Source organism: Artemia sp. Qi Xiang Cuo, chromosome 21 (genome assembly GCF_049724085.1).
Source record: "Artemia sp. Qi Xiang Cuo chromosome 21, ASM4972408v1, whole genome shotgun sequence".
NCBI lineage: Eukaryota > Metazoa > Arthropoda > Branchiopoda > Anostraca > Artemiidae > Artemia > Artemia sp. Qi Xiang Cuo.
Window position 1 is genome coordinate 4022905 of NC_142814.1, and position 25721 is coordinate 4048625.

Below are 25721 nucleotides of genomic sequence, written 5' to 3' on the forward strand. Positions count from 1 at the left end.
CGACTATCAAAAAGTGCTCTAGTCCATTGAATTTCCAATCGAATGATCCTGTTTTGAAGTTTCTACGACAACGCCTTCTATAAAAATCTTATGTGCCCCCAGGGCATAACTTACAACCCTTGCCTCGAGTGTTGTGGGGGAGTTTCCTCCTCAAAAACTTATTATCTATCTGGAAATAAACTACGTTAAACAAAATGGCTATCTCACAATTGTGATTGGATGGGTTTGGAGGAAAGATGGGCGTGGGGGGGGGGGGTTAGTTGCCCTCCAATCCCTTTGGACTATTAAAAAGGGCACTAGTGCTTTGAATTTCAAATCGAATGAGCCTTTTTTGAAGTTTGTAGAATGACGCCTTCTATAAAAACCTTATATGCCCCCAGGGCATAACTTAAAACCATTGCCCTGAGGGTTGTGGGGAGTGTCCTCCTCAAAAACACATTTTCTATCTGAAAAATCAACTAAACTGAACAAAATGGCTATCTCAAAATTGTGATTGGATGTGTTTGGGGGAATGATGGGCGTGGGGGGCTAGTTGCCCTCCAATCACTTTCGACTATTAAAAAGGGTACTAGCTCTTTGTAGTTCCAATCGAATGAGCCTGTTTTGAAGTTTTTACGACAACGCCTTCCATAAAAACCCTATATGCCCCCAGGGCATAACTTAAAACCCTTTCCCTGAGGGTTGTGGGGGAGTGTCCTCCTCAAAAACACATTTTCTATCTGGAAATCAACTACGCTGAAAAAAATGGCTATCTCAAAAAATCGATTGGATTTGTTTGGGGGAATGATTGGCGTGAGGGGGGGGGCTATGTGCCCTCCAATCACTTTCGACTATTAAAAAGGCCACTAGAACTCTCGATTTCTAATCAAATGCGCCCCTTTTGAAGTCTCTACGACGACCCCTTCTATATGAAGTGTCCTACTTTAAAGAAAAAAAATAATAAACTGTACGTCAACATTGATCTTATATGCCCTCAGGGTAAAACTTAAAACCCTTGCCCTGAGGGTTGTGGGGGAGTGTCCTCCTCAAAATATATTTTATACCTGGAAATCAACTACGCTGAACAAAATGGCTTTTTCAAAATTTTGGTTGGATGTGTTTGGGGGAATGACGGGCGTGGGGGGGGGGGGCTAGTTGACCTCCAATCATTTTCGACTATTAAAAATGGCACTAGCCACACCAATACCCAATTGAATGAGCCCTTGTTGAAGCTTCTACGAAAACTCTTCCCATACGAAGTGCCTGGGTATGAAAAAAAACAAAAAAAAAACAACACACTGTGCCCACAACGTTTTCTACTTAGGCAGCGCTAGCGCGCTGCCTATGATATTTTTTCGGTCTATGTTATATCCAGTATACCAGACCTATTTGTGGCAGCTTAAAGAGGTGACTATTGCGGAATAATGTATTAAATAATCATTGTTCAATTATCAAATCGCCAATTTGCGAAAATATAAAGGAGGGGCGAGGATTTCTTTTAACATAAAAACAAATACGTTTTTTTTAAATCGAGGGGCCGAGATGGGCATATTCCCCTCTCGAACTGTATCCCCTGGTAATTATCAAAGGATATAACAGTAAGTATTACATATGCTAACGGTATACAATGTAAAAAGTATATAATGTTCTAAGCGGATATAATAATTGAGTATAAAATTTTTTAAAACCATGTTTAATATCACAAACGTCAAAACTTCTAACTAAGAATTTTTCTTAGGTATGTGATCTAAAAAATGGGCCCGACTATGCAAGCTACATTCCTTGTTTTCTTGAATTTTGGATGGACTTTAGGAGCTGGCAGATCAGGAGGTAAGATTTTAATTGTCCTTTGTGTCACGGTAGAAGTAGTCAAGGTAGGGTGCCTTACAGTAGAGGTCAGGGTTACAGCAGTAACAGCAGTAGTAGTTGTAGCAGGTGGAGATGTAGTCGCTGCAGAAAGGTAGAGTTAGTCAAGATAAGACTCCTTCAAGCATGATGCCTGTATTTTCAAATTTGTAGTAATGTACCCTTGGGTGCAAGACTGCACCATCACAGGAATACTAGATATGTACCCTAGTACTATGCACCCTTTGTACCCCAATACTAGCAATGTACCCTTGGGTGCAAGACTGCACCATCCCAGGAATACTAGATATGTACCTTAGTACTATGTATCCTAATACTAGTAATGTACCCTTGGGTGAAAGACTGTACCATCACAGGAATACTAGATATGTACCCTAGTACTATGTACCCTATGTACCCTAATACTAGTAATGTACCCTTGGGTGCATGACTGCACCATCACAGGAATACTAGATATGTACCCTAGTACTATGTACCCTATGTACCCCAGTACTAGTAATGTACCCTTGGGTGCAAGACTGCACCATCACAGGAATACTAGATATGTACCCTAGTACTATGTACCCTAATACTAGTAATGTACCCTTGGGTGCAAGACTGTACCATCACAGGAATACTAGATATGTACCCTAGTACTATGTACCCTATGTACCCTAATACTAGTAATGTACCCTTGGGTGCATGACTGCACCATCACAGGAATACTAGATATGTACCCTATTACTATGTACCCTATGTACCCCAATACTAGTAATGTACCCTTGGGTGCAAGACTGAACCATCACAGGAATACTAGATATGTACCCTAGTACTATGTACCCTATGTACCCTAATACTATTAATGTACCCTTGGGTGCAAGACTGTATCATCGCAGGAATACTAGATATGTACCCCAGTAATATGTACCCTATGCACCCTAATACTAGTAATGTACCCTTGGGTGCAAAACTGGAACATCACAGGAATACTAGATATGTACCCTAGTACTATGTACCCTATGTACCCTAATACTAGTAATGTACCCTTGGGTGCAAGACTGCACCATCACAGGAATACTAGATATGTACCCTAGTACTATGTACCCTATGTACCCTAATACTATTAATGTACCCCTGGGTGCAAGACTGTATCATCGCAGGAATACTAGATATGTACCCCAGTAATATGTACCCTATGCACCCTAATACTAGTAATGTACCCTTGGGTGCAACACTGGACCATCACAGGAATACTAGATATGTACCCTAGTACTATGTACCCTATGTATCCTAATACTAGTAATGTACCCTTGGGTGCAAGACTGCACCATCACAGGAATACTAGAGGCATATTTAGTACTTAAGTGTTATAGCGACCACAATTTGTTTGGGATCTGTTATGAAACTAGTTTTTTGTGTCCACTCGGAGATAATCAGCTTAGCCTGAGATAGATAAAGTACCATGCAGGTATATATTAATTAAATATTTAATATATTGAGGAGGTTAGGTTAGGTCAGGTGCTTAATATAATGCGTTCTGGGCAGCCTACTTTCCATAATTTTCTGTTGTATTTTCCTTTTTTGTTATTAAAGTATTATATTTTCTTCATATTTATTAGGAATAACGTAACTTCACTTCTTTGGTGTGGTCGCTATAACACGGAAGCACCGTATATTTTTTAACTTTTCGACAATTTTGATTATAAGTGCTATCTTAATTTTTTCATTCAATGTCATATTGTGTCGCAAGGTGGCTCGTAGTTATAAAAGCACAAAAAGACGACTAAATATGTTTTGATCCACGTTTTTACTTAAAATAGGCGGTAGAACTCAAGAATTGCTATAAATAGGTCCCTCTCCAAACTTTCTACGAGTGTCTTTTCTGAACGACGAGGCAGGTAGAAATTAATTTAAAATACATATTCAAGGAGTGATTCGCTCTTTACCGAGTCAACTCTATTGTCTTGATTATAAAAGCTATCTAGATTGTCTCGTATAAAAACTGCTATTCCCCAAAAACTACCCTTTTTTGTAGGCAAATAATCTTCAATCCAAAAATAGTCATCGCAGCACAGCCGGAGATATATCATCTTCCTTGTCAAATTGTCGACATATTTCGGCAAACATCATATCATTTTGTAAACATGAATGATGTGTAATGAATCCGAAAATGGAAAAAGCGGGAGGGTTAAAAACTTGGAGATTGTTCTAATGGGTGGTAGAGATTAATGAGGCAAAATAAATGGCGTTTAGGAAAGATTTCTTAGACATTCATTATATTCTATTTCTAATTAGAGAAAGGGTTATAGCTTTCTGTAATAACGTTTGTTAAAGATTAGATGGGATATACAATCTACCAAATATCAAATAAGACTTTTATTGAGGCAACGTATGTTAGGAAGATCAAGTAAAACATTTCAGTATCAGTGGCAGATCCAGAGGGGGGAGAGGGGGTGCCTCCCCTAGCATAGTCTAAAGTAGTGTAATTTACTTTATTAACTCAAGTTTGCGTTGATTAAACTTGCTCCTAATGCAAGTTTATCGGATCAACCTATTCCCCTCCCCCTAAAAAAAATCCTGGACCCTCCCCTGTTCAGTACCCTACAGTGCAAAGGATATCAGAAAAAAATATTGTTGGGGTTCCACCCCTGTTTCTTTTCTTTTCAGATAAATGACCTGGTTTTGTTCCGTAATTACATTTGCGAGATTTGCCTATAGTATAATTTTCAATGACAATTTAAAATTCTCGTTGCTAAGCTATAGTGGTTTTGCAATAACTAAGCTTTGAACTAAATTCTATTTTGTACCTCCTGGTTTGGAGTCATTGAAAGATAAAGCTAAGAAAGAAGAATGAGCTTGAATGGGGATTGAGATGATTGGCTTGGACAAGCGAAGCTCCGTCCTTATGAACAGTGCTGTAAAGATTATTATTTTAGAATTAGTCTAGGTTGAGACCCCTTATAGGGAGTCTGAAATGGGACTTTATAGATGTGTTTATTGTCACCGTTTGGAAGAATACAAGTAAGGTATTTTCTACAAACTATGTACTAGTTTTCCCGGAACCCAGGCAGGGTAGAAATAGAGTTACGAGATACCGTTATTATTATATTGACAGAGGGGTTTGTTACCTCCAAGGAGAGAGTTAGAGAGTAACCCAAGGGCGGGTACATTTGGCTTTAGAATGTGGCCAGTTGACCACTCGATCGCGTTATCATACCCAGGGACAGGGTATACTGTAAATAGGGTAGTACCAAGCCCGATATTTGCAGAACCGATGTGGTAGACGCGGGCATCACATTATAATTTGGGGCCGGGGCTTACCCCTCCAATCAGTGGTGACACCCGTATATTACCACGCCAGCGGCGTCGTAGCTTACCGGTATAACACTGGTGGCTAAATACCACGAACATTGGTGGCAGCAAGAAAAGGTCCTATCAGTAAACTTGATAGTAAAAGAATTCCGCGTTTTCGAAGAGACAAGTTGAGTTAGCCTACATAGTAGCCTATTAAGGTTACATATAAAAAAAATCGCAAAGAGAATTTTTTTTATCTGGGCTGTGCCTAGTTGGATAATAATAAGTAATAAAATTTAAGAATCAATAGATCACACGAATAATTAACTTGTAAGACAAGGGAGGCTGCGCCGCCTACGTAGAATAGGCAAATTAAAAGGAAAAAATGTTTCACGAAATGATAAAAAGAGACATTGATAAAAGGATTTTCATTTGGACGGAAGACGTTAAGTAAACCTTGAAATAATGGTGGACAAACGAAGAATTCAGACAAGATCTACCGTGGTAAAACAAAAATCGTATTCAGACGCATCGCAATTATATGCGACTCCCGCTGGAAATACCCTAAGAAAAACACCATCAGATAGAAACTTATATCACTCAGGGGGTGAGAATGACAGAATGGAGTCTTATCTACAGAGTGACTCATGGAGAATGACAGATTAGCCAGAGAACGAAAAGAGGAGGAAGATAGAAAAGAAAGAGAGAAAGATAGAAAAGGAAGATAGAAAGATAGAACAGGAAGAGAGAAAGAGAGAATAGCTAGAGAACGAAAAGAAGAGGCAGATACGGAGGATAGAAGAGAACTAATGCAAATGATTGCAGGGAAAAATTCCCAAGAGCCTCAGAAATCGTCTACAATAGAGGTAATGCAGGCAGTAAGCCTTCAACCAATGAAAGAAAATGAAGATGTACATTTATACAGATACAATTTTGAAAAAAACGGCGGAATTAAGCGGATTGCCGTGAGAAAATTGGGTGACAAGAATAAAGCCCCTCCTTAGCTACAAAGCACAACTTGCATATAAAGCATTACCAATGGACTACTCAAAAGATTTTGAAAGACTAAAACAAGCCATTTTTGAAAAGTTCCAACTCTCCCCCGAGCACTTTCAAACGAGATTTAGAAGCGAAAGAAAACGAGACAACAAAACATATAAAGAATTCAGATACAAATTGAAAGATATGTGTTTAAAATGGCTAGAGCTAGAAAATTATAGAATGTATGACGACCCGGAAGAGATAAAATAAAAATTGACGGAAGTGATAGATAAAACAGTAATAGAACAATTCTTAGAAAATACCCATCCAAATATGAGAATGTACTTAAAAGAAAAAAAACACAAACAATTGAAGAAATGTCCGAATTAGCAGACAGGCACATCGAAATTAGGAGGGAGACGTTCCCACCAAGAACAAGGCTAGGAGGTAATGGTAGGAAAGAAAACCGCTACACAGAAAATAAAAATAATTCTAGCCAAATATGGCAAACACAAGGAGAAGTAACATGCTACCATTGTAACTTGGGTGGCCACTATAGCCCCAATTGCCCAAATAAAGACGTTAGGAAATACAACCAAAAACTGGAACAGCATGATAGTACCTGTTATAACTGTAATAAACGCGGACATTATGCCTCAGACTGCCGCTGCGTGAAAAATAATTACGACAATATCTACAGAACAAGGGATGATGGGGCAAACAGAAAACAGGACAATCCAAGAAACGATCGATCCCGAGAGAATGGGAAAAAGTTTCAAATATATAAGAGAACCGCATGGGTTAAAAGCCCGGAGAATATGAAAACTTGCGCATTTGCAGAATCACACAAAGTATGTGACGAACTAAAGGGTAAATCGGTAGGAAAAGCTATCGATTCCTGCAGCAACTAAACCTATGTACGGGAAGACTTGATAAAGAAAACCGACATAAATTATAAAAATAAAGGGGCAGCGCTAAGCTACTATGGAGCAGAACATAAATGTCCGACAGCTCAGGTCATAATAGAAATAGCCAATAAAGCGGGAAATACGGTTAAAAAGGAATTAAAAGTAGGGGTTGTACCTACTCTTGCAGTAGACGTTTTATTAGGGGGAGATTTCGGAAATATCGAAAACTTGCTTGCACTAAAAGCAACCTCCATGGTTAAAAAAGCAAATGCGTTGACACGAAACCAAAAAAAAAGAAAAGGGAGGCTGCGCCGCCCACTAATGAAAATGATTATCAAAATATACAAAGCCCATTTCAATTTAGCGACGAGATGTTCATAAAAAATGCAAAACTAAGAAAACCGAAAAGCCAAAAAAGGGCAGACACAATGGAATATAACCATAAACAAGAGCAATTATTGACCGTAGAAAGAGAAGCAGAGGTAACCAAAGACAAACTAACAGAATTACTCGGGGTAACCTCCGAAAAATTCGCAGAGTTACAAACAAATGATAGAGATTGCAGAAAATAAAACTAGCACTAACGAATCAAAAGAACCCACAATCTAAACAGTTTTCCAGTAATGGGAATCTACTTTACAAAATAATGGAGACTGGGGAAAACCCTAGAAAATTACAACTTTTGGTACCACAAGAACTAAGAAAGGCGGTAATGAAGTTGGCTCACTCAAGCCCAACGGGGGGACACATGGGATCCCAAAGAACAAGAGATATAGTCTTGCAGCTTTTTTCTGGAAATGATTAAGAAGGGATATTATCAACTTTTGTAAAAGATGCAAACAATGTCAATTAGTCGCATACAAAAAACCAAATGAAAAAGTTCCAATGAAAAAAATGCCCGTTTTCGGCAAACTATTTGAGAGAATTTCAATGGACATTGTAGGTCTACTTCCGAAATATAGCGCGGGAAACAGATTCATTCTAGTTATTAATGATCTGGCTACGAGATACCCAGAAGCTATCCCAATGCGAACAGTAAAATCACCAAAAATCGCAAAAGAATTAGCCAAATATGTCTCACGTCACGGAAACCTGAAGGAAATTTTAACAGATAATGGAACCAATTTTATATCGACATGCATCCCAAAAATTATGCGAAATTCTCGGCATTAAACAAGTATTAACTACTCCATTCCATCCTCAGACAAATGGAGTGACTGAAAGATTTAACGGAACCCTAATTAGTCTGTTGAGACGTTTTGTAAGATATGATGTAAATCAATGGGACAAAATGCTTCCTTATGTTCTTTTTGCATACAGAGAAACTCTACACCAAGCTACAGGGTTCTTGTCATTTTAATTACTATATGGGACAAACCTGAGGGGGGTATTAGACATTTTAAAGGAATCATGGGAGAATGACGAGAAAAATGAAAAAAACAGTAATAAACCACTTGCTATCACTGCGAGAAAAACTAACTGCATAAATACCATGAAATTGCTAAGCAAGCACAGTGGGAATACGCAGAAAAAACAAAAATATGGTATGATAAATCCGCCCGAATACACAAATTCGCGGAAGGGGATGAAGTCCTCATATTGCTACCGGACGGAAATAATAAATTGAAAGTAAGATGGAAAGGACCATTTCAGGTGAAAAAGAAAATGAATGACGTAAATTATATGATAGAATTAGATGGAGCAAGGAAAAAGGAAGAAGTTTATCGTGTGAATTTATTGAGGAAATTTAACAGGGAGAATGAAAGGGGAAACCACAAAGACCCGCAGAAGTACTGACTCATGATTTCGACCTCAGAAAATGACGAGGAAAGTGCCCCTTTGGGCACAATAGACCCGGTGGAAACACATATAAAAGCCATTTAAAGAGTTTCATCAGAAACACATCTGAGCCGAGCTCAGAAATACCAATTAAAAAATTTATTCACGGAATTTGCAGACGTATTAACAGACCGAATCAGAAAAACAGAGAATGTGGTACATAAAATACCAGAAAAAGCCAACAAACCAATAAATCATTGCCCGTACCTAACACCAGAATCTAAAAGGAAGGAAGTGAAAAAAGAAAGAGACTAACTGCTCGATTTAAAGGTTATACAGCCATTCACTTGAAAACAAGCGGCGCCAGTCTGATTAGTCTCAAAGAAGTATGACTCTATTTCGTTTAACGTAGATGGTAAAAAAATGAATAATATTTCCGTGTCGGACACGTATCAAATACCAAGAATGGATGAAATTCTAGAGTCAGTTGGCTCCGCAAAATTTATATCAATTTTAGACTTAAGAAGAGGATATTGGTAAGTAAAGATACACCCAGAACATTCAGCAAAAACAGATTTTATTACGCCTTTTGGGTTATACCAGTTTAGGTATATGCCTTTTGGACTAAAAGGGGCACCAGCAACATTCCAAAGACTAGTAGATTGTATCTTAAAATCCTTACCATACACAAAAGCCTACTTGGATGACATTATAGTATTTTCAAACTCGTCCAATGAACGTATAACTCATATGGAACAAGTATTGACCAGACTGAGGAGAGCAGGATTAACTCTGAATGTAGAAAAATGTAAATTGGTACAGTCAAAGACAGAATACATGGGACACAAAATAGGAAACGGTATCACAGCCCCATTAAGGGAAAAAACTGAAAAAAATTAAAAGCGCAGCAGTCCCGAATACAAAGAAAAAAGCTTGGCCATTTTTGGGGTTGGCAGGATATTACCGAAATTCATACCAAATTTTGCAACGATTGCTACACCTTTGACGGAAATAACAAGGAAGGGGGCCGTAGACCCCGGTAAATGGTCAGAAATTGAACAAAATGTATTTGATACACTGAAAGATGCTCTTTGTAGCGAAAGGATACTGAGAAATCCAGATTTTTCCTTACCATTTATGCTACAAACTGACAGTTCAGATTACGGAGTAGGGGCAGTTTTATCTCAAAATTTTGAAGATGGGGAACATCCAATCATATTTATATCCAGAAAATAATCAAAAGCAAAATTAAATTATAGCACGATTGAAAATGAATGTCTTGCGATAATATACGCAGTCAAAAAATTCGACTATTATGTATATGGACGAAAATTTACAATAGTGACGGATCACAACCCATTAAAATGGCTAAATATAATGAAGCCAGATAACAGAAGATTGGCACGATGGGCCCTGTTCTTACAAATATACGATTTCGAAATAAAATCAAGACCAGGGACAGATAACGGGAATGCTGACGGCATGTCGTGATTGGGATAAAGAAATATGTAAATAGAAAAGAAAAAAAAAATGTTGAATGGACTGTGCCTTCAAAACCTAAATAATAGGGAGAAAAATAAAATTTTGGATGGGCTGTGCCTTGAAAAAATAGATCATAAGGAAGGAAAAGAGGTCAAAGGACCATGAGGAATAAAACAAGATGATTTCAAAATAGTGATGAATGACCTACAACGGGTTGGGGGAAAGTTGGGAGATATTGAATGTCGATTCGGATTGGAAAAATTCGGAAAGGAATCTGAGATTGGTATTATCAACTCAAAAGATATGTCGATCCTTTATGAGGGGGAGGAATCTCTTGGGGAAGATCCCCTGCGGGAAGTCGTGAAAGATAGCCCTTTTCCTCAATGCACAACTGGCGGACAAGTTGTGACCCCATTACCGATATTTTGCCTCTCTGATCTGGAGTCCTTGGGGTATACTCTCTCCCAGTCACTTCATACTTCACCCACACTTTTGTCCAGTAACCCTATTCATAGCTGTTATTCTTCATGGGAATCGACAATTATTTCCAAAAAACTATATTCAGTATCTAACTTTCATCTTCAATTAGCATCAACGCATATTCTTCAGTTAATTATCCCGGGGGATAGAACCCAGAAAAAAGACGATCCATGTCTCAATAAAAATTTTATGGTAGTCTATTTGTACTCGCGGTGTTCAGGAGCCAGGATGGGTTTGGGTTTGTAATATCTCGAAATATGTCCAAGTGCCCTTTACTCTATTGTTGAGACGTGGAGTTTTTCTACATGCCAACATTAGGAGGCTAATCCAACCAATTTTTCATGATGGCTGGCATCATCATATGTGCCAGAAACTGATTCTCTGCTCCTCTCAAATGTAAATTCGTGAGAGCGAGAAAATTTTTTGTTTTTGATTGTGCTGCGCACAATTATTGTCTATGAATCTTGGGGACCTCAACTTTCAAAACCTAATGCAGATGCCATACGATTTAGACCATGGTGGTCCTACAGTAGAGACGTGTTGATGAAGACTGATCCAGAACCAAGCGGTGGAAGTAGTAGCACCGACGCTGGTGGAAGAGAGAAGGCAAATGGATTTTGTAAAGTTGAAGTTATGTGTTTATGTTTGTAAGGGTGGACCAAGGTAGCGCGTGGGCGGTCATGTACCTTACGGGGGGAGGTGTTGGGGTTCAACCCCTGTTTCTTTTCTTTTCAGATAAATGACCTGGTTTTGTTCCGTAATTACATTTGCTTAGATTTGCGTATAGTATAATTTTCAAGGACAATTTAAAAGTCTCGTTGCTAAGCTATAGTGGTTTTGCAATATGTAAGCTTTGAACTAAATTCAATTTTGTACTTCCTGGTTTGGAGTCATTGAAAGATAAAGCTAAGAAAGAAGAATGGGTTTGAATGGGGATTGAGAGGATTGGCTGGGCCAAGCGAAGGTCCACCCCCTATGAACAGTGCTGTAAAGATTATTATTTTTGAATTAGTCTACTTTGAGACCCCGTATAGGGAGTCTGTAATGGGAATTTATAGATGTGTTTATTGTGACCGTTTGGAAGAATACAAGTAAGATATTTTCTACAAACTGTCTACTAATTTTCCCGGAACCCAGGCAGGATAGGAATGGAGTTACGAGATACTGTCATTATTATATTGACAGGGGGGTTTGTTACCTCCAAGGAGAGAGTTAGAGATTTCTAGTGGTATTCCAAGGGTGGGTACATTTGGCTTTAGAAAGTGGCCATTTGACCACTCGATTGCGTTACCATACCCTGGGACAGGGTATACTGTAAATAGGATAGTACCAAGCCCGATATTTGCTGAACTGGTGTGGTAGACGCGGGCATCACATTATGATTTGGGGCCGCGGCTTTCCCCTCCAATCAGTGGTGACACCCGTATATTACCACGCCAGTGGCGTTGTAGCTTAGCTGTATAACACTGGTGGCTAAATACCACGAACAAATATTGTTTTGTCCTTTGACCCACCTGAGGTCTAGTAATATCTGGAAATCACGATTTCGTTTGCCAATTTTGTTATTTCAAAATAATGAATTTTTTAGTGCAGAATCATAGTTTTGTCAGTGTTGCCACATTGAACCGTAAAAAACAAATAAGGAAAGCGAATTAGTTAAATTTGTCAGCGTTTTTGGTCGGTTAACCATCAGTAAGGCATATATATTTTTTTTAGCAAAAAAAGTTTAATTCTCATAAATTTACACTGAAGAAATTTACACATAAATTTACATATGAAGGCAATTTATCAGCAGATATTTGGCCTCTGTTTTCCTCTATATTGATCTTTATTTTCCTGGCATAGCCCTTTATGGTAGCAGCAGTAGCTAAATAAATTACTGCCCTGCCATTAGATCTAAAGAGCTCTTCTTGAGTACTGAGGAACCAGCTTTTATTTAGCGACCAGAAACACGCGCAACAGCTTATCATAGGCTGTGCAATAGCCCTGCTTAAGTAAAGAGCGATAAGGCTTCAATGTACTATTTTTGTTCCCTAGCCCAGTTCGTATGGAAGAATCTATTTCGGGAACTTTAAAGGGGGCTCATTCGATTAGAAATTAAAAGTTTGAATGCTCTTTTTAGCAGTTAAAAGTGATTGGAGGACAAATAGCCTCCCTTCCACGGCCTTTTCAGCAGTCCTACCTTAAAATACATCCGATCAAAATTAGCCATCTAGTTCAAAAAAGTTGCAAGGCTCAATAACTATGCTTCCGGATATGATGTGAGCCCCCACAGCCTTTAGGGTAAGGGCTGTAAGCTATACAAGCTATACATGCGCGAATAGGTTTTGTTATTGGGAAATAAAGGCGTGTATGATCCTCGGTATCCAAAAAAGTTAAACGTATTAAGATGAAACTATCAGGGAATACTGAGAGGGATGGTAAACTAAATCAAAACACCCTATATGCATGCAAGTTTTCAAAAGGCCATTACAACAATATTTCAGAAACACCTTGGGGTATTAAGTTGAAACTTTCAGAGCAAGTTGAGGGAGATTTTGAAATAACCAAAAGACACTATGCATACTACCACTTCTGCGACTGCTTGCACCTGCAATTGAATCTATCTGCGACCATGTCTGTAACTACTTGCGACTAAGATTACTTGTGACTGTGACTACTTTCAACAGTGGCTGTTTGTGACTGCGACTACTTGTGACTGTGACTGCGTTGCTTAAGGAGGAAAAAAATCGAAAAAAAATTTCCAGGATTCTTTTTAGCCAATACAAAAACATATTAATCAAACACGGATTTTTTTTTAACTTTCCAACAAAAGAAGTTTTTCACATAAAGTAAAGAGCTACATTAAACCTTAGACGAGCAGAAATGAAGTTAAATAGTAACTTAAGCGTAAAAAGAGCTATCGCTATCAGTAAGCAAATGAAATTGAAAACACAGAAAAATTCAAATAAATAACCAAATCCAACTTAAAACGAACAAAAACTGCCATAAACTGGAGTAGGGCTAATGCCCCGTATGGTGCCTAAATACCAGATTGTCATTTGTCCCTTATTGAAAACAAAATACATATTAAACGTTCTGTCTTTTATAAAAGACAGAATATATATATATATATATATATATATATATATATATATATATATATATATATATATATATATATATATATATATATATATATATATATATATATATATATATATATATATATATATATATATATATATATATATATATATATACTGATTGTGACCAGTGGATTGTAAAAGGGTATGAAGATCCCCTTTTCGATTTAGATAGATAAGATAAGATTTATTCATAATCAATTAATCCTACAAGAAAATACATTGTGCTAATCCCCCAAAGGCTCCTAGGCCTGTAATAGAGGGGGAATACATACCGTTTAAATCAAACACTAAATCAATAGAAAAACATTAAATAGACCTACATTGAATAATCCAATCAATACATATAATAGTAGTAATGAACCTTATACTTTGCGGGCCCCTCCGTACCAAACAGGTTTTTCTAGGTATCCTATTCTACAAGCCATTACATCTTTCAAAGAGATTTACGCAATACCAGTCCTATGGGTAAAAATTTCTACGACGCTGATTAAGGACAAGTTTTTTCTGACGTACAGACAGGGTTTTTTTGTTTAGCATTTGCAAAAAAGGGGTAATTAGTGATTGGAAAATTTTTTAATGCTTTTACAATCGGAGATGTTTGATTAACCTTTGCAAAAAAAAAGGTAATGGGATTTGCGAATTGGAGGTAATAATTTATTTTAGTAAAGTAATTATTTATTTTAGTAAAGTAATAATTTATTTTAGTAAAGTAATAATTTATTTTAGAACCAGACTGGTTTCTGATGGGTATACTCTGGTACTACTTTACGTTCCTTCCTATGCTATTGTGGATCTTTACGTTGATTAAGGACAAGTTTTTTTCTGACACAGTTTACAGACCTGATTTCTAGTTCATATATTTTTTGATAACTTGATAGGTGATTTGAATAAAAGGAATTCAAATAATTTGTCTATGAAATAGAAGCTAACTCAATTTGCGAAAAAGTACTCCATTTTCACTACTGTGATCTGATTGAATTGTCGCCGACAATGAGATGTAATCGCTGCTAAGCCTATTGTTATTGCGAAAGGATTTCCCAATTTACAGCTTAGTGTTAACTGACAGAGTTCCAAATACAAACATTTTGAAAAGCTGACAAAAAATTGGACATTATAATCAGAATTATTTGATTAACATTTAAAAAGGGGTAATGAGATATATGATGTGTATAATACACAAGTGATGTTAGATAAGTATTGTCAATTTAAAATAGGATCTAAGGTTCCATTCATCCCCCCCCCATTTCCGGGAGCAAGGAGGGGAGGGGTCAATTTTGGAGGCTCGAAGGAATTGTTAACTCAGGTAATTTGTTATAAATTTGAAAAATGCCTAACGACGAATCGGAAATGTATTTTTTCTTTACATGGCGTTCCTTCAAAAAGCGAGGATTTCTGTTAAATAAAAAATTCTTATATTTTTTCCGTTCAATTGAAAGCGAGGATTTCAGTTAAATAAATAATTGTTATACCTTTTAAAATGGCTTTACGGGGTTTGAGGGACTCTGTTGTTTTAAGCCGTGTGATTTTTTCTTTACATGATGTTCGTTCAAAAAGCGAGGATTTTTGTTAGATAAATAATTCTTATATTTTTTCCGTTCAATTGAAGGCGAGGATTTCTGTTAAATAAATAATTGTTATACCTTTTAAAATGGCTTTACGGGGTTTGAGGGTCTCTGTTGTTCTAAGGCGTTTGATTTTTTATTTAAACTGTGTTAGTTCAAAAAGCGAGGATTTTTGTTAGATAAATAATTCTTATATTTTTTCCGTTCAATTGAAGGCGAGGATTTCTGTTAAATAAATAATTGTTTTACCTTTTAAAATGGCTTTGCGGGGTTTGAGGAGCTCTGTTGTTTTAAGCCCTTGTGATTTTTTCTTTACATGGTGTTTGTTCAAAAAGCGAGGATTTATGTTAAATAGATAATTCTTATATTTGTTCCGTTCAATTGAAAACGAGGATTTCTGTTAAATAAATAATTGTTATACCTTTTAAAATGGCTTTACGGGGTTTGAGGGACTCTGTCGTTTTAAGCCGTGTGATTTCTTCTTTACATGATGTTCGTTCAAAAAGCGAGAATTGTTGTTAGATAAATAATTCTTATATTTTTTCCGTTCAATTGAAGGCAAGGATTTCTGTTAAATAAATAATTGTTATACCGTTTAAAATGGCTTTACGGGGTTTGAGTGGCTCTGTTGTTCTAAGCCGATTGATTTTTTCTTTACATGGTGTTCGTTCAAAAAGCGAGGATTTCTGTTAAATAAATAATTCTTATATTTTTTCCGTTCAATTGAAAGCGAGGATTTCTGTTAGATAAATAATTCTTATATTTTTTCCGTTCAATTGAAGGCGAGGATTTCTGTTAAATAAATAATTGTTATACCTTTTAAAATGGCTTTACGGGGTTTGAGGGGCTCTGTTGTTCTAAGCCGTTTGATTTTTTAATTAAATGGTGTTAGTTCAAAAATCGAGGATTTATGTTAAATAAATAATTCTTATATTTTTTACGTTAAATTGAAAGCGAGGATTTTTGTTAGATAAATAATTCTTATATTTTTTCCGTTCAATTGAAGGCGAGGATTTCTGTGAAATAAATAATTGTTATACCTTTTAAAATGGCTTTACGGGGTTTGAGGGGCTCTGTTGTTCTAAGCCGTTTGATTTTTTCTTTACATGGTGTTCTTTCAAAAAGCGGGGATTTCTGTTAAATAAATAATTCTTATATTTTTTCCGTTCAATTGAAAGCGAGGATTTCTGTTAGATAAATAATTCTTATATTTTTTCAGTTCAATTGAAGGCAAGGATTTCTGTTAAATAAATAATTGTTATACCTTTTAAAATGGCTTTACGGGGTTTGAGGAGCTCTGTTGTTTTAAGCCATTGTGATTTTTTATTTACATGGTGTTCGTTCAAAAAGCTAGGATTTCTGTTAAATAAATAATTGTTATACCTTTTAAAATGGCTTTACGGGGTTTGAGGGACTCTGTTGTTTTAAGCCGTGTGATTTTTTCTTTACATGGTGTTAGTTCAAAAAGCGAGGATTTCTGTTAAATAAATAATTGTAATACCTTTTAAAATGGCTTTACGGGGTTTGAAGGACTCTGTTGTTTTAAGCCAGTGTGATTTTTTCTTTACATGGTGTTCGTTCAAAAAAGTGAGAATTTCTGTAAAATAAATAATTCTTATATTTTTTCCGTTCAATTGAAAGCGAGTATTTCTGTTAAATAAATAATTGTTATACCTTTTAAAATGGCTTTACGGGGTTTGAGGGACTCTGTTGTTTTAAGCCGTGTGATTTTTTCTTTACATGGTGTTCGTTCAAAAAGCGAGAATTTCTGTTAGATAAATAATTCTTATATTTTTTCCGTTCAAGTGAATGCGAGGATTTCTGTTAAATAAATAATTGTTATACCTTTTAAAATGACTTTACGGGGTTTGAGGGGGCTCTGTTGTTTTAAGCCGTTTGATTTTTCTTTACATGGTGTTCGTTCAAAAAGCGAGGATATTCCGTGTGATTTTTTTGGGAAGTTTAATGAATTTATTAGTTACCGAGAGTTCAATGACTCCTCCCCGCAATGACTTCCAGGGGTTTTATGACTCCTCCTCACAATGAATTCAGATGATTTTAGGACTCATCCCCCTAGCCATAACTCCATTCAACCTTGAGCGAAGATATAAAAGTTTGATGAAGTATTTTTCTGCTTAACAACTACATTAATAACTTCCAAGATGATAGGACTGTATGACACAGAATTTATCAGTTTGAAAAAATCATCTTGTGGTGTTATATTTGAATGTGCATTTTTATTATTGTCTATGAAACTCGAAGAAATTGATTGTTATCATTGGATAGTGAACTATAACATGTTTGAGTATGATAAATGCTTGTGGAGTACTATATTACGTCATATAAACAGACTGGGATTTTACGATAGAGTAATTACACCATTTAATAATGCTGGTCGGGAACTGAGAGATGTTCAGGAGGAAGTCAGTGAAATTTGCAGCTTTTTCGGGGTTGAAGCGCTCTACGTAAGGGGCAATGTACCTACAGATAAAGTTTTAATTCAAAAGTGTGACCCTAGGATTCCACTTCTCAATCTAGAAGAGTTTGAGTGTCCTAAATTTGAAGGGTGTTATCACCGTCCTGAAGATGGGGTTAGGTTCTTCGCACAGTGGATACATAAGAACATATCCGATCGTGATAAATCCATAAGACATGGTAAAAACTATTCTATATCATGGGACCATCGTTTGTGGATGTTTAAGAGTGAACTCTAAGTACTATTTTTTATGTAAACATTTGTTGTTTTGTTTTTTTTTTTAAAAAAAATCTGTTAATACGTTTAAGCAATAAATATATTAAGCTTAACCCGTCTTTATTCTTTAGAATAGTTCTATTTTAAGCAAGTACAATTTCTTTCTTGAAATCAACTATTGGATACACAATACTGAAATTTCATTCAAGAAATTATGAAGGAATTGTAAATAGGTAACGCACTCATTCTTGAGGTCACCTCTTAGACACACAGTACAGAAATTTCATTAAAGAAATTATGAAAAAATTGTAAGTAAGTAGCAAATTCTTTCTTGAATTCACCTGCTGGATAAACAAAAAAAGACATTTCGTTCAAGAAATTATGAGAAAATTCTAAGTAAGTAACAAACTCTTAATTGTTTTCATGACTTAGATATAGGATGTAGAAATTTAATTCAAGAAATTTTGAAAATATTTGTAAGTAGGTAAGAAACTCTTTATTGATTTCCCCTCTTGGATATACAGTAGAGATACTTAATTCAAGAAATTATCAGTCGTGTTATTCCGGGTGTTTTTTTCTTTTAAATGGTGTTCGTTCAAAAAGCGAGTCTTTCTGTTAAATAAATAATTCTTATATTTTTTACGTTAAATTGAAAAAGAGGATTTGTGTTAAATAAATAATTGTTATTCCTTTTAAAATAGCTTTACGGGTTTTGAAGGGCTCTATCGTTTTATTCCGTGTGATTTTTTCTTTACATGGTGTTCGTTCAAAAAGCGAGGATAATAAATAATTGTTATACATTTTAAAATAGCCTTACGGGGTTTGAGGGACTCTGTCGTTTTATTCCGTGTGATATTTTACTTACATGGTGTTCGTTCAAAAAGCGAGGATTTCTGTTAAATAAATAATTAGTATATTTTTTTTTCCGTTCGATTGAAAGCGAGGATTTCTGTTAAATAGATAATTGTTATACTTTGATTTTGTCAATGCTATCCCAAATATCTGTCAATAGATGTCGATAGAGAATTTATTCATTTTTATACCTAAATTTTCTCTATGTTAACCTATCTATCCAATATATGATGTATGTAAATCCTTTTCTTACATCTCCGATGTTTTAAGACATTCTAAACGTTCGATATGCTAGCTTACTCTAAAAATAATGAACACATAACAATGTAAGGTATAATATATTTTTAATGAAATAATGTCATGTAGAATTGAACAACTTTGGACATTTTGAATCTGTTCCATAAAATGCTTCCCCATGAACTCTCTTGATAGTATAGCTATTGTCTTCTCTTAGTTCGTAATCAGTAGAATAATCATTATTCCATTTTGACTCATACACAATTTTTATAGGTGTGTCATCGACAGGGTCAATATACTTTTCGTCTTTGGTATTATTTGATTCATTGACTGTTTGATCAGTGGCAGTAACGTTTGCTGGTACTTTGTTTTTCATCGATTTATCTTTATATTCCTTAGTGATATTTTCCGCCAATGCCCTTTTTATTTTTCTAGCAATTTCACTGTCTATTATCACACTATTTTTACAAAGGTAACGGTTCCGGCACGTAGACAGGATATGGTTTATGATATTAGTAGAAGAGTAGGCCTTTCTTTTCGTCTTTGCTTTCGTTTGAATGCTAATACCCGAAAGCTGACGATATGGTTTAACACTGGGTAACATGTTACCACAAGCACTAGCAAGAAGATATCCCTCTTTATCAACTATTATTTTTATGTTGGCATTCTCTTTGACTGTAAACATCTCCGGAGATCTCAATATTGCATATCTACCATCATAAGAGTGGAATTTTTTTTGGTACTCCAAAGAAATTCAAATCCTTACTGTCATGACAAAGCACGCATACGATTCCGATAATACTACCACTTGTACTTATTTCATAGTTTAAATACTTCTCCATGTCAGCATTCAATGCTACAATAACACTATCATGTGAACACCCTTTATTAAAATGCTTCATCTTCACTTTTTAGAGATATTAGTTATGTGTTTATCGTTCCACTGTGTAAAAAATACTGATTTAATACATGCAATAAATTAAGCAGTGTCGAAAACCGCCCATAGAGCAATAGTGGGAAAGCCACATCGTGTCTCAGGGACAAGCATAGAGTACAATTCATTCAAGAAATTATAAAAATACTTGTAAGTAAGTAATAAACACGTTTTGAAACTACATGGTATTTGCTTGCCTTTCCTTGGCCCCTTTCCAAAAACGAGCGGGGATCCCCTACTGGCTCCTACACATTGCAAAAAGTGAGCAGTACGAAAACTTGGCATCTTTCCAAACCTGCGGGGATTCCCCACTGGTTCCTACACATTGCTAAAAGTTAGCAGTACGAAAACTCCACGTTTTCAACCAGACTGGTTTTTTAGGGACCAATCAGGAGAGACATGCAAAGTCGACATAGCTTTATTTCATTTTTTTATGGTTAATTTAGACGAGGTTACGTGCGCGCACGTGTAAACCATGTAAACCACGAACACCATGTAAATAAAAAATCACACGGAATAAAACGACAGAGCCCCTCAAACCCCGTAAAGCTATTTTAAAAGGTATAACAATTATTTATTATCCTCGCTTTTTTAACGAACACCATGTAAAGAAAAAATCACACGGAATAAAACGACAGAGCCCTTCAAAACCCGTAAAGCTATTTTAAAAGGTATAACAATTATTTATTTAACATAAAACATCTTTGTAAATAGAACTGAAAAAATATAAGAATTATTTATTTAACAGAAATCCTCGATTTTTTAACTAACACAATTTAAAAAAAAAAAAATCACACGTAATAACACGACTGATAATTTATTGAATTAAGTATATGTATTGTAAATACACGAGGGTATATAAATGAATATTTTTTTAACTACTTAAAAATGTTTTAAAAATTTCTTTAATTAAATTTCTACATCCTATATCTAAGTCATGAAAACAATTAAGAGTTTGTTACTTACTTAGAATTTTCTCATAATTTCTTGAACGAAATGTCTTTTTTTGTTTATCCAGCAGGTGAATTCAAGAAAGAATTTGCTACTTACTTACAATTTTTTCATTATTTCTTTAATGAAATTTCTGTACTGTGTGTCTAAGAGGTGACCTCAAGAATGAGTGTGTTACCTATTTACAATTCCTTCATAATTTCTTGAATGAAATTTCAGTATTGTGTATCCAATAGTTGATTTCAAGGAAGAAATTGTACTTGCTTACAATAGAACTATGCTAAATAATAAAGACAGGTTAAGATTAATATATTTATTGCTTAAACGTATTAACATAATTTTTTTGAGAAACAAAAACACAACAACAAATGTTTACATAAGAAATAGTACTTAGAATTCACTCTTAAACATCCACAAACAATGGTCCAATGATATAGAATAGTTTTTACCATGTCTTATGGATTTATCACGATCGGGTATGTTCTTAGGTATCCACTGTGCGAAGAACCTAACCTCGTCTTCAGGACGGTGATAACGCCCTTCAAATTTAGGACACTTAAACTCTTCTAGATTGAAAAGTGGAATCCTAGGGTCACACTTTTGAATTAAAACTTTATCTGTAGGTACATTGCCCTTTACGTAGAGCGCTTCGACCCCGAAAAAGCTGCAAATTTCACTGAATTCCTCCTGAACATCTCTCAGTTCCCGACCAACATTATTAAATGGTGTAATTACTCTATCGTAAAATCCCAGTCTGTTTATATGACGTAATTTAATACTCCACAAGTTTTTATCATACTCAAACATGTTATAGTTCACTATCCAATGATAACAATCAATTTCTTCGAGTTCCATAGACAATAATAAAAATGCACATTCAAATATAACACCACAAGATGATTTTTTCAAACTGATAAATTCTGTGTCATACAGTCCTATCATCTTGGAAGTTATTAATGTAGTTGTTAAGCAGAAAAATACTTCATCAAACTTTTATATCTTCGCTCAAGGTTGAATGGAGTTATGGCTAGGGGGATGAGTCCTAAAACCATCTGAATTCATTGTGAGGAGGAGTCATAAAACCCCTGGAAGTCATTGCGGGGAGGAGTCATTGAACTCTCGGTAACTAATAAATTCATTAAACTTCCCAAAAAAATTACACGGAATATCCTCGCTTTTTGAACGAACACCATGTAAAGAAAAAATCAAACGGCTTAAAACAACAGAGCCCCTCAAACCCCGTAAAGTCATTTTAAAAGGTATAACAATTATTTATTTAACAGAAATCCTCGCCTTCAATTGAACGGAAAAAATATAAGAATTATTTATCTAACAGAAATCCTCCCTTTTTGAACGAACACCATGTAAAGAAAAAATCACACGGCTTAAAACAACAGAGTCACTCAAACCCCGTTAAGCCATTTTAAAAGGTATAACAATTATTTATTTAACAGAAATCCTCGCTTTCAATTGAACGGAAAAAATATAAGAATTATTTATTTAACAGAAATTCTCGCTTTTTTGAACGAACACCATGTAAAGAAAAATCACACTGGCTTAAAACAACAGAGTCCTTCAATCCCCGTAAAGCCATTTTAAAAGGTATTACAATTATTTATTTAACAGAAATCCTCGCTTTTTGAACGAACACCATGTAAAGAAAAAATCACACGGCTTAAAACAACAGAGTCCCTCAAACCCCGTAAAGCCATTTTAAAAGGTATAACAATTATTTATTTAACAGAAATCCTCGCTTTTTGAACGAAAACCATGTAAAGAAAAAATCACACTGGCTTAAAACAACAGAGCCCCTCAAACCCCGTAAAGCCATTTTAAAAGGTATAACAATTATTTATTTAACAGAAATCCTCGCCTTCAATTGAACGGAAAAAATATAAGAATTATTTATCTAACAGAAATCCTCGCTTTCAATTGAACGGACAAAAAATATAAGAATTATTTATTTAACAGAAATCCTCGCTTTTTGAACGAACACCATGTAAATAAAAAATCAAACGGCTTAGAACAACAGAGCCCCTCAAACCCCGTAAAGCCATTTTATAAGGTATAACAATTATTTATTTAACAGAAATCCTCGACTTCAATTGAACGGAAAAAATATAAGAATTATTTATCTAACAGAAATCCTCGCTTTCAATTGAACGTAAAAAATATAAGAATTATTTATTTAACAGAAATCCTCGCTTTTTGAACGAACACCATGTAAAGAAAAAATCAAACGGCTTAGAACAACAGAGCCCCTCAAACCCCGTAAAGCCATTTTAAAAGGTATAACAATTATTTATTTAACAGAAATCCTCGACTTCAATTGAACGGAAAAAATATAAGAATTATTTATCTAACAGAAATCCTCGCTTTCAACTGAACGGAAAAAATATAAGAATTATTTATTTAACAGAAATCCTCGCTTTTTGAACTAACACAATGTAAATAAAAAATCAAACGGCTTAGAACAACAGAGCCCGTCAAACCCCGTAAAGCCATTTTAAAAGGTATAACAATTATTTATTTAACAGAAATCCTTGCCTTCAATTGAACGGAAAAAATATAAGAATTATTTATCTAACAAAAATCCTCGCTTTTTGAACAAACATTATGTAAAGAAAAAATCACACGGCTTAAAACGACAGAGTCCCTCAAACCCCGTAAAGCCATTTTAAAAGGTATAACAATTATTTATTTAACAGAAATCCTCGTTTTCAATTGAACGGAAAAAATATAAGAATTATTTATTTAACAGAAATCCTCGCTTTTTGAACGAACACCATGTAAAGAAAAAATCACACTGGCTTAAAACAACAGAGCCCCTCAAAACCCGTAAAGCCATTTTAAAAGTTAAAACAATTATTTATTTAACAGAAATCCTCGCCTTCAATTGAACGTAAAAAATATAAGAATTATTTATATAACAAAAATCCTCGCTTTTTGAACGAACAACATGTAAATAAAAAATAAAACGGCTTATAACAACAGAGCCCCTCAAACCCTGTAAAGCCATTTTAAAAGGTAAAACAATTATTTATTTGACAGAAATCCTCGCCTTCAATTGAACGGAAAAAATATAAGAATTATTTATCTAACAGAAATCCTCGCTTTTTTAACGAACATCATGTAAAGAAAAAATCACACGGCTTAAAACAACAGAGTCCCTCAAACCCCGTAAAGCCATTTTAAAAGGTATAACAATTATTTATTTAACTGAAATCCTCGCTTTCAATTGAACGGAAAAAATATAAGAATTATTTATTTAACAGAAATCATCGCTTTTTGAAGGAACGCCATGTAAAAAAAAAATACATTTCCGATTCGTCGTTTGGAATTTTTAAAATTTATAAAAAAATACTTGTGTTAACAACTCCTTCAGGCCTCCAAAATTGACCCTGCCCCTCCTGGCTCTCAGAAATGGGGGGGGGGGATGAATGGAACCTTAGATCCTATTTTAAATTGACAATACTTATCAAACATCACTTGTGTATTATACACATCATATATCTCATTACCCCTTTTTAAATGTTAATCAAATAATTCTGAATATAATGTCCGATTTTTTTGTCAGCTTTTCAAAATGTTTGTATTTGGAACTCTGTCAGTTAACACTAAGCTGTAAATTGGGAAATCCTTCGCAATAACAATAGGCTTAGCAGCGATTAAATCTTATTGTCGGCGACAATTCAATCAGATCACAGTAGTGAAAATGGAGTACCTTTTCGCAAATTGAGTTAGCTTCTATTTCATAGACAAAATATTTGAATTCCTTTTATTCAAATCACCTATCAAGTTATCAAAAAATATATGAACTAGAAATCAGGTCTGTAAATTGTGTCAGAAAAAAACTTGTCCTTAATCAGCGTAAAGATCCACAATAGCATAGGAAGGAACGTAAAGTAGTACCAGATTATACCCATCAGAAACCAGTCTGGTTCTAAAATAAATTATTACTTTACTAAAATAAATAATTACTTTACTAAAATAAATTATTACCTCCAATTCGCAAATCCCATTACCTTTTTTTGCAAAGGTTAATCAAACATCTCCGATTGTACAAGCGTTAAAAAATTTTCCAATCACTAATTACCCCTTTTTTTCAAATACTAAACAAAAAAAACCTGTCTGTACGTCAGAAAAACTTGTGCTTAATCAGCGTCGTAGAAGTATTAGCTATAGGACTGGTATTGCGTAAATCTCTTTGAAAGATGTAATGGCTTGTAGAATAGGACTACTAGAAAAACCTGTTTGGTACGAAGGGGCCCGCAAAGTATAAAGTTCATTACTACTTATAATCCAACCACAACACTCCTAATCCCCCTCGAAAGGCTCCATGGCCAGGGATACAAGGGGGAGCATATTATGAATAATATGCAGAGAAATGAATTATGTTATACTTTATTGGTGTTTAATTTTTTTTTTATCTCAGTAAGTAATTGTCTATTGTTCTCTGAGTTTGTGATCCGTGTATACTCTCCTAGTTATAGGCCAAAGAGCCTTTGGGGGGGACTTGCACAGTGTTTTATTGTATGTGTATTTATAATGAATAAAATCTTATCTATCTATCGCAATAATTTGGAAGAAATTGTGATATTTAAGGGAAAACGTGTG

At 35.1% G+C, this 25721-nt stretch overlaps 1 protein-coding gene across 1 annotated transcript in view; it reads left to right on the forward strand.

Moving 5' to 3' along the window:
- Positions 1-25721, forward strand: part of LOC148939167 (lachesin-like) — a 336515-nt gene that overhangs the window by 16145 nt on the left and 294649 nt on the right. Inside the window, exon 2 of the mRNA XM_089106648.1 lies at positions 1718-1809. Coding sequence (XP_088962774.1) covers positions 1734-1809 — 76 coding nt within the window. The 5' untranslated portion in view covers positions 1718-1733. The remainder of the gene's footprint in view (positions 1-1717; positions 1810-25721) is intronic.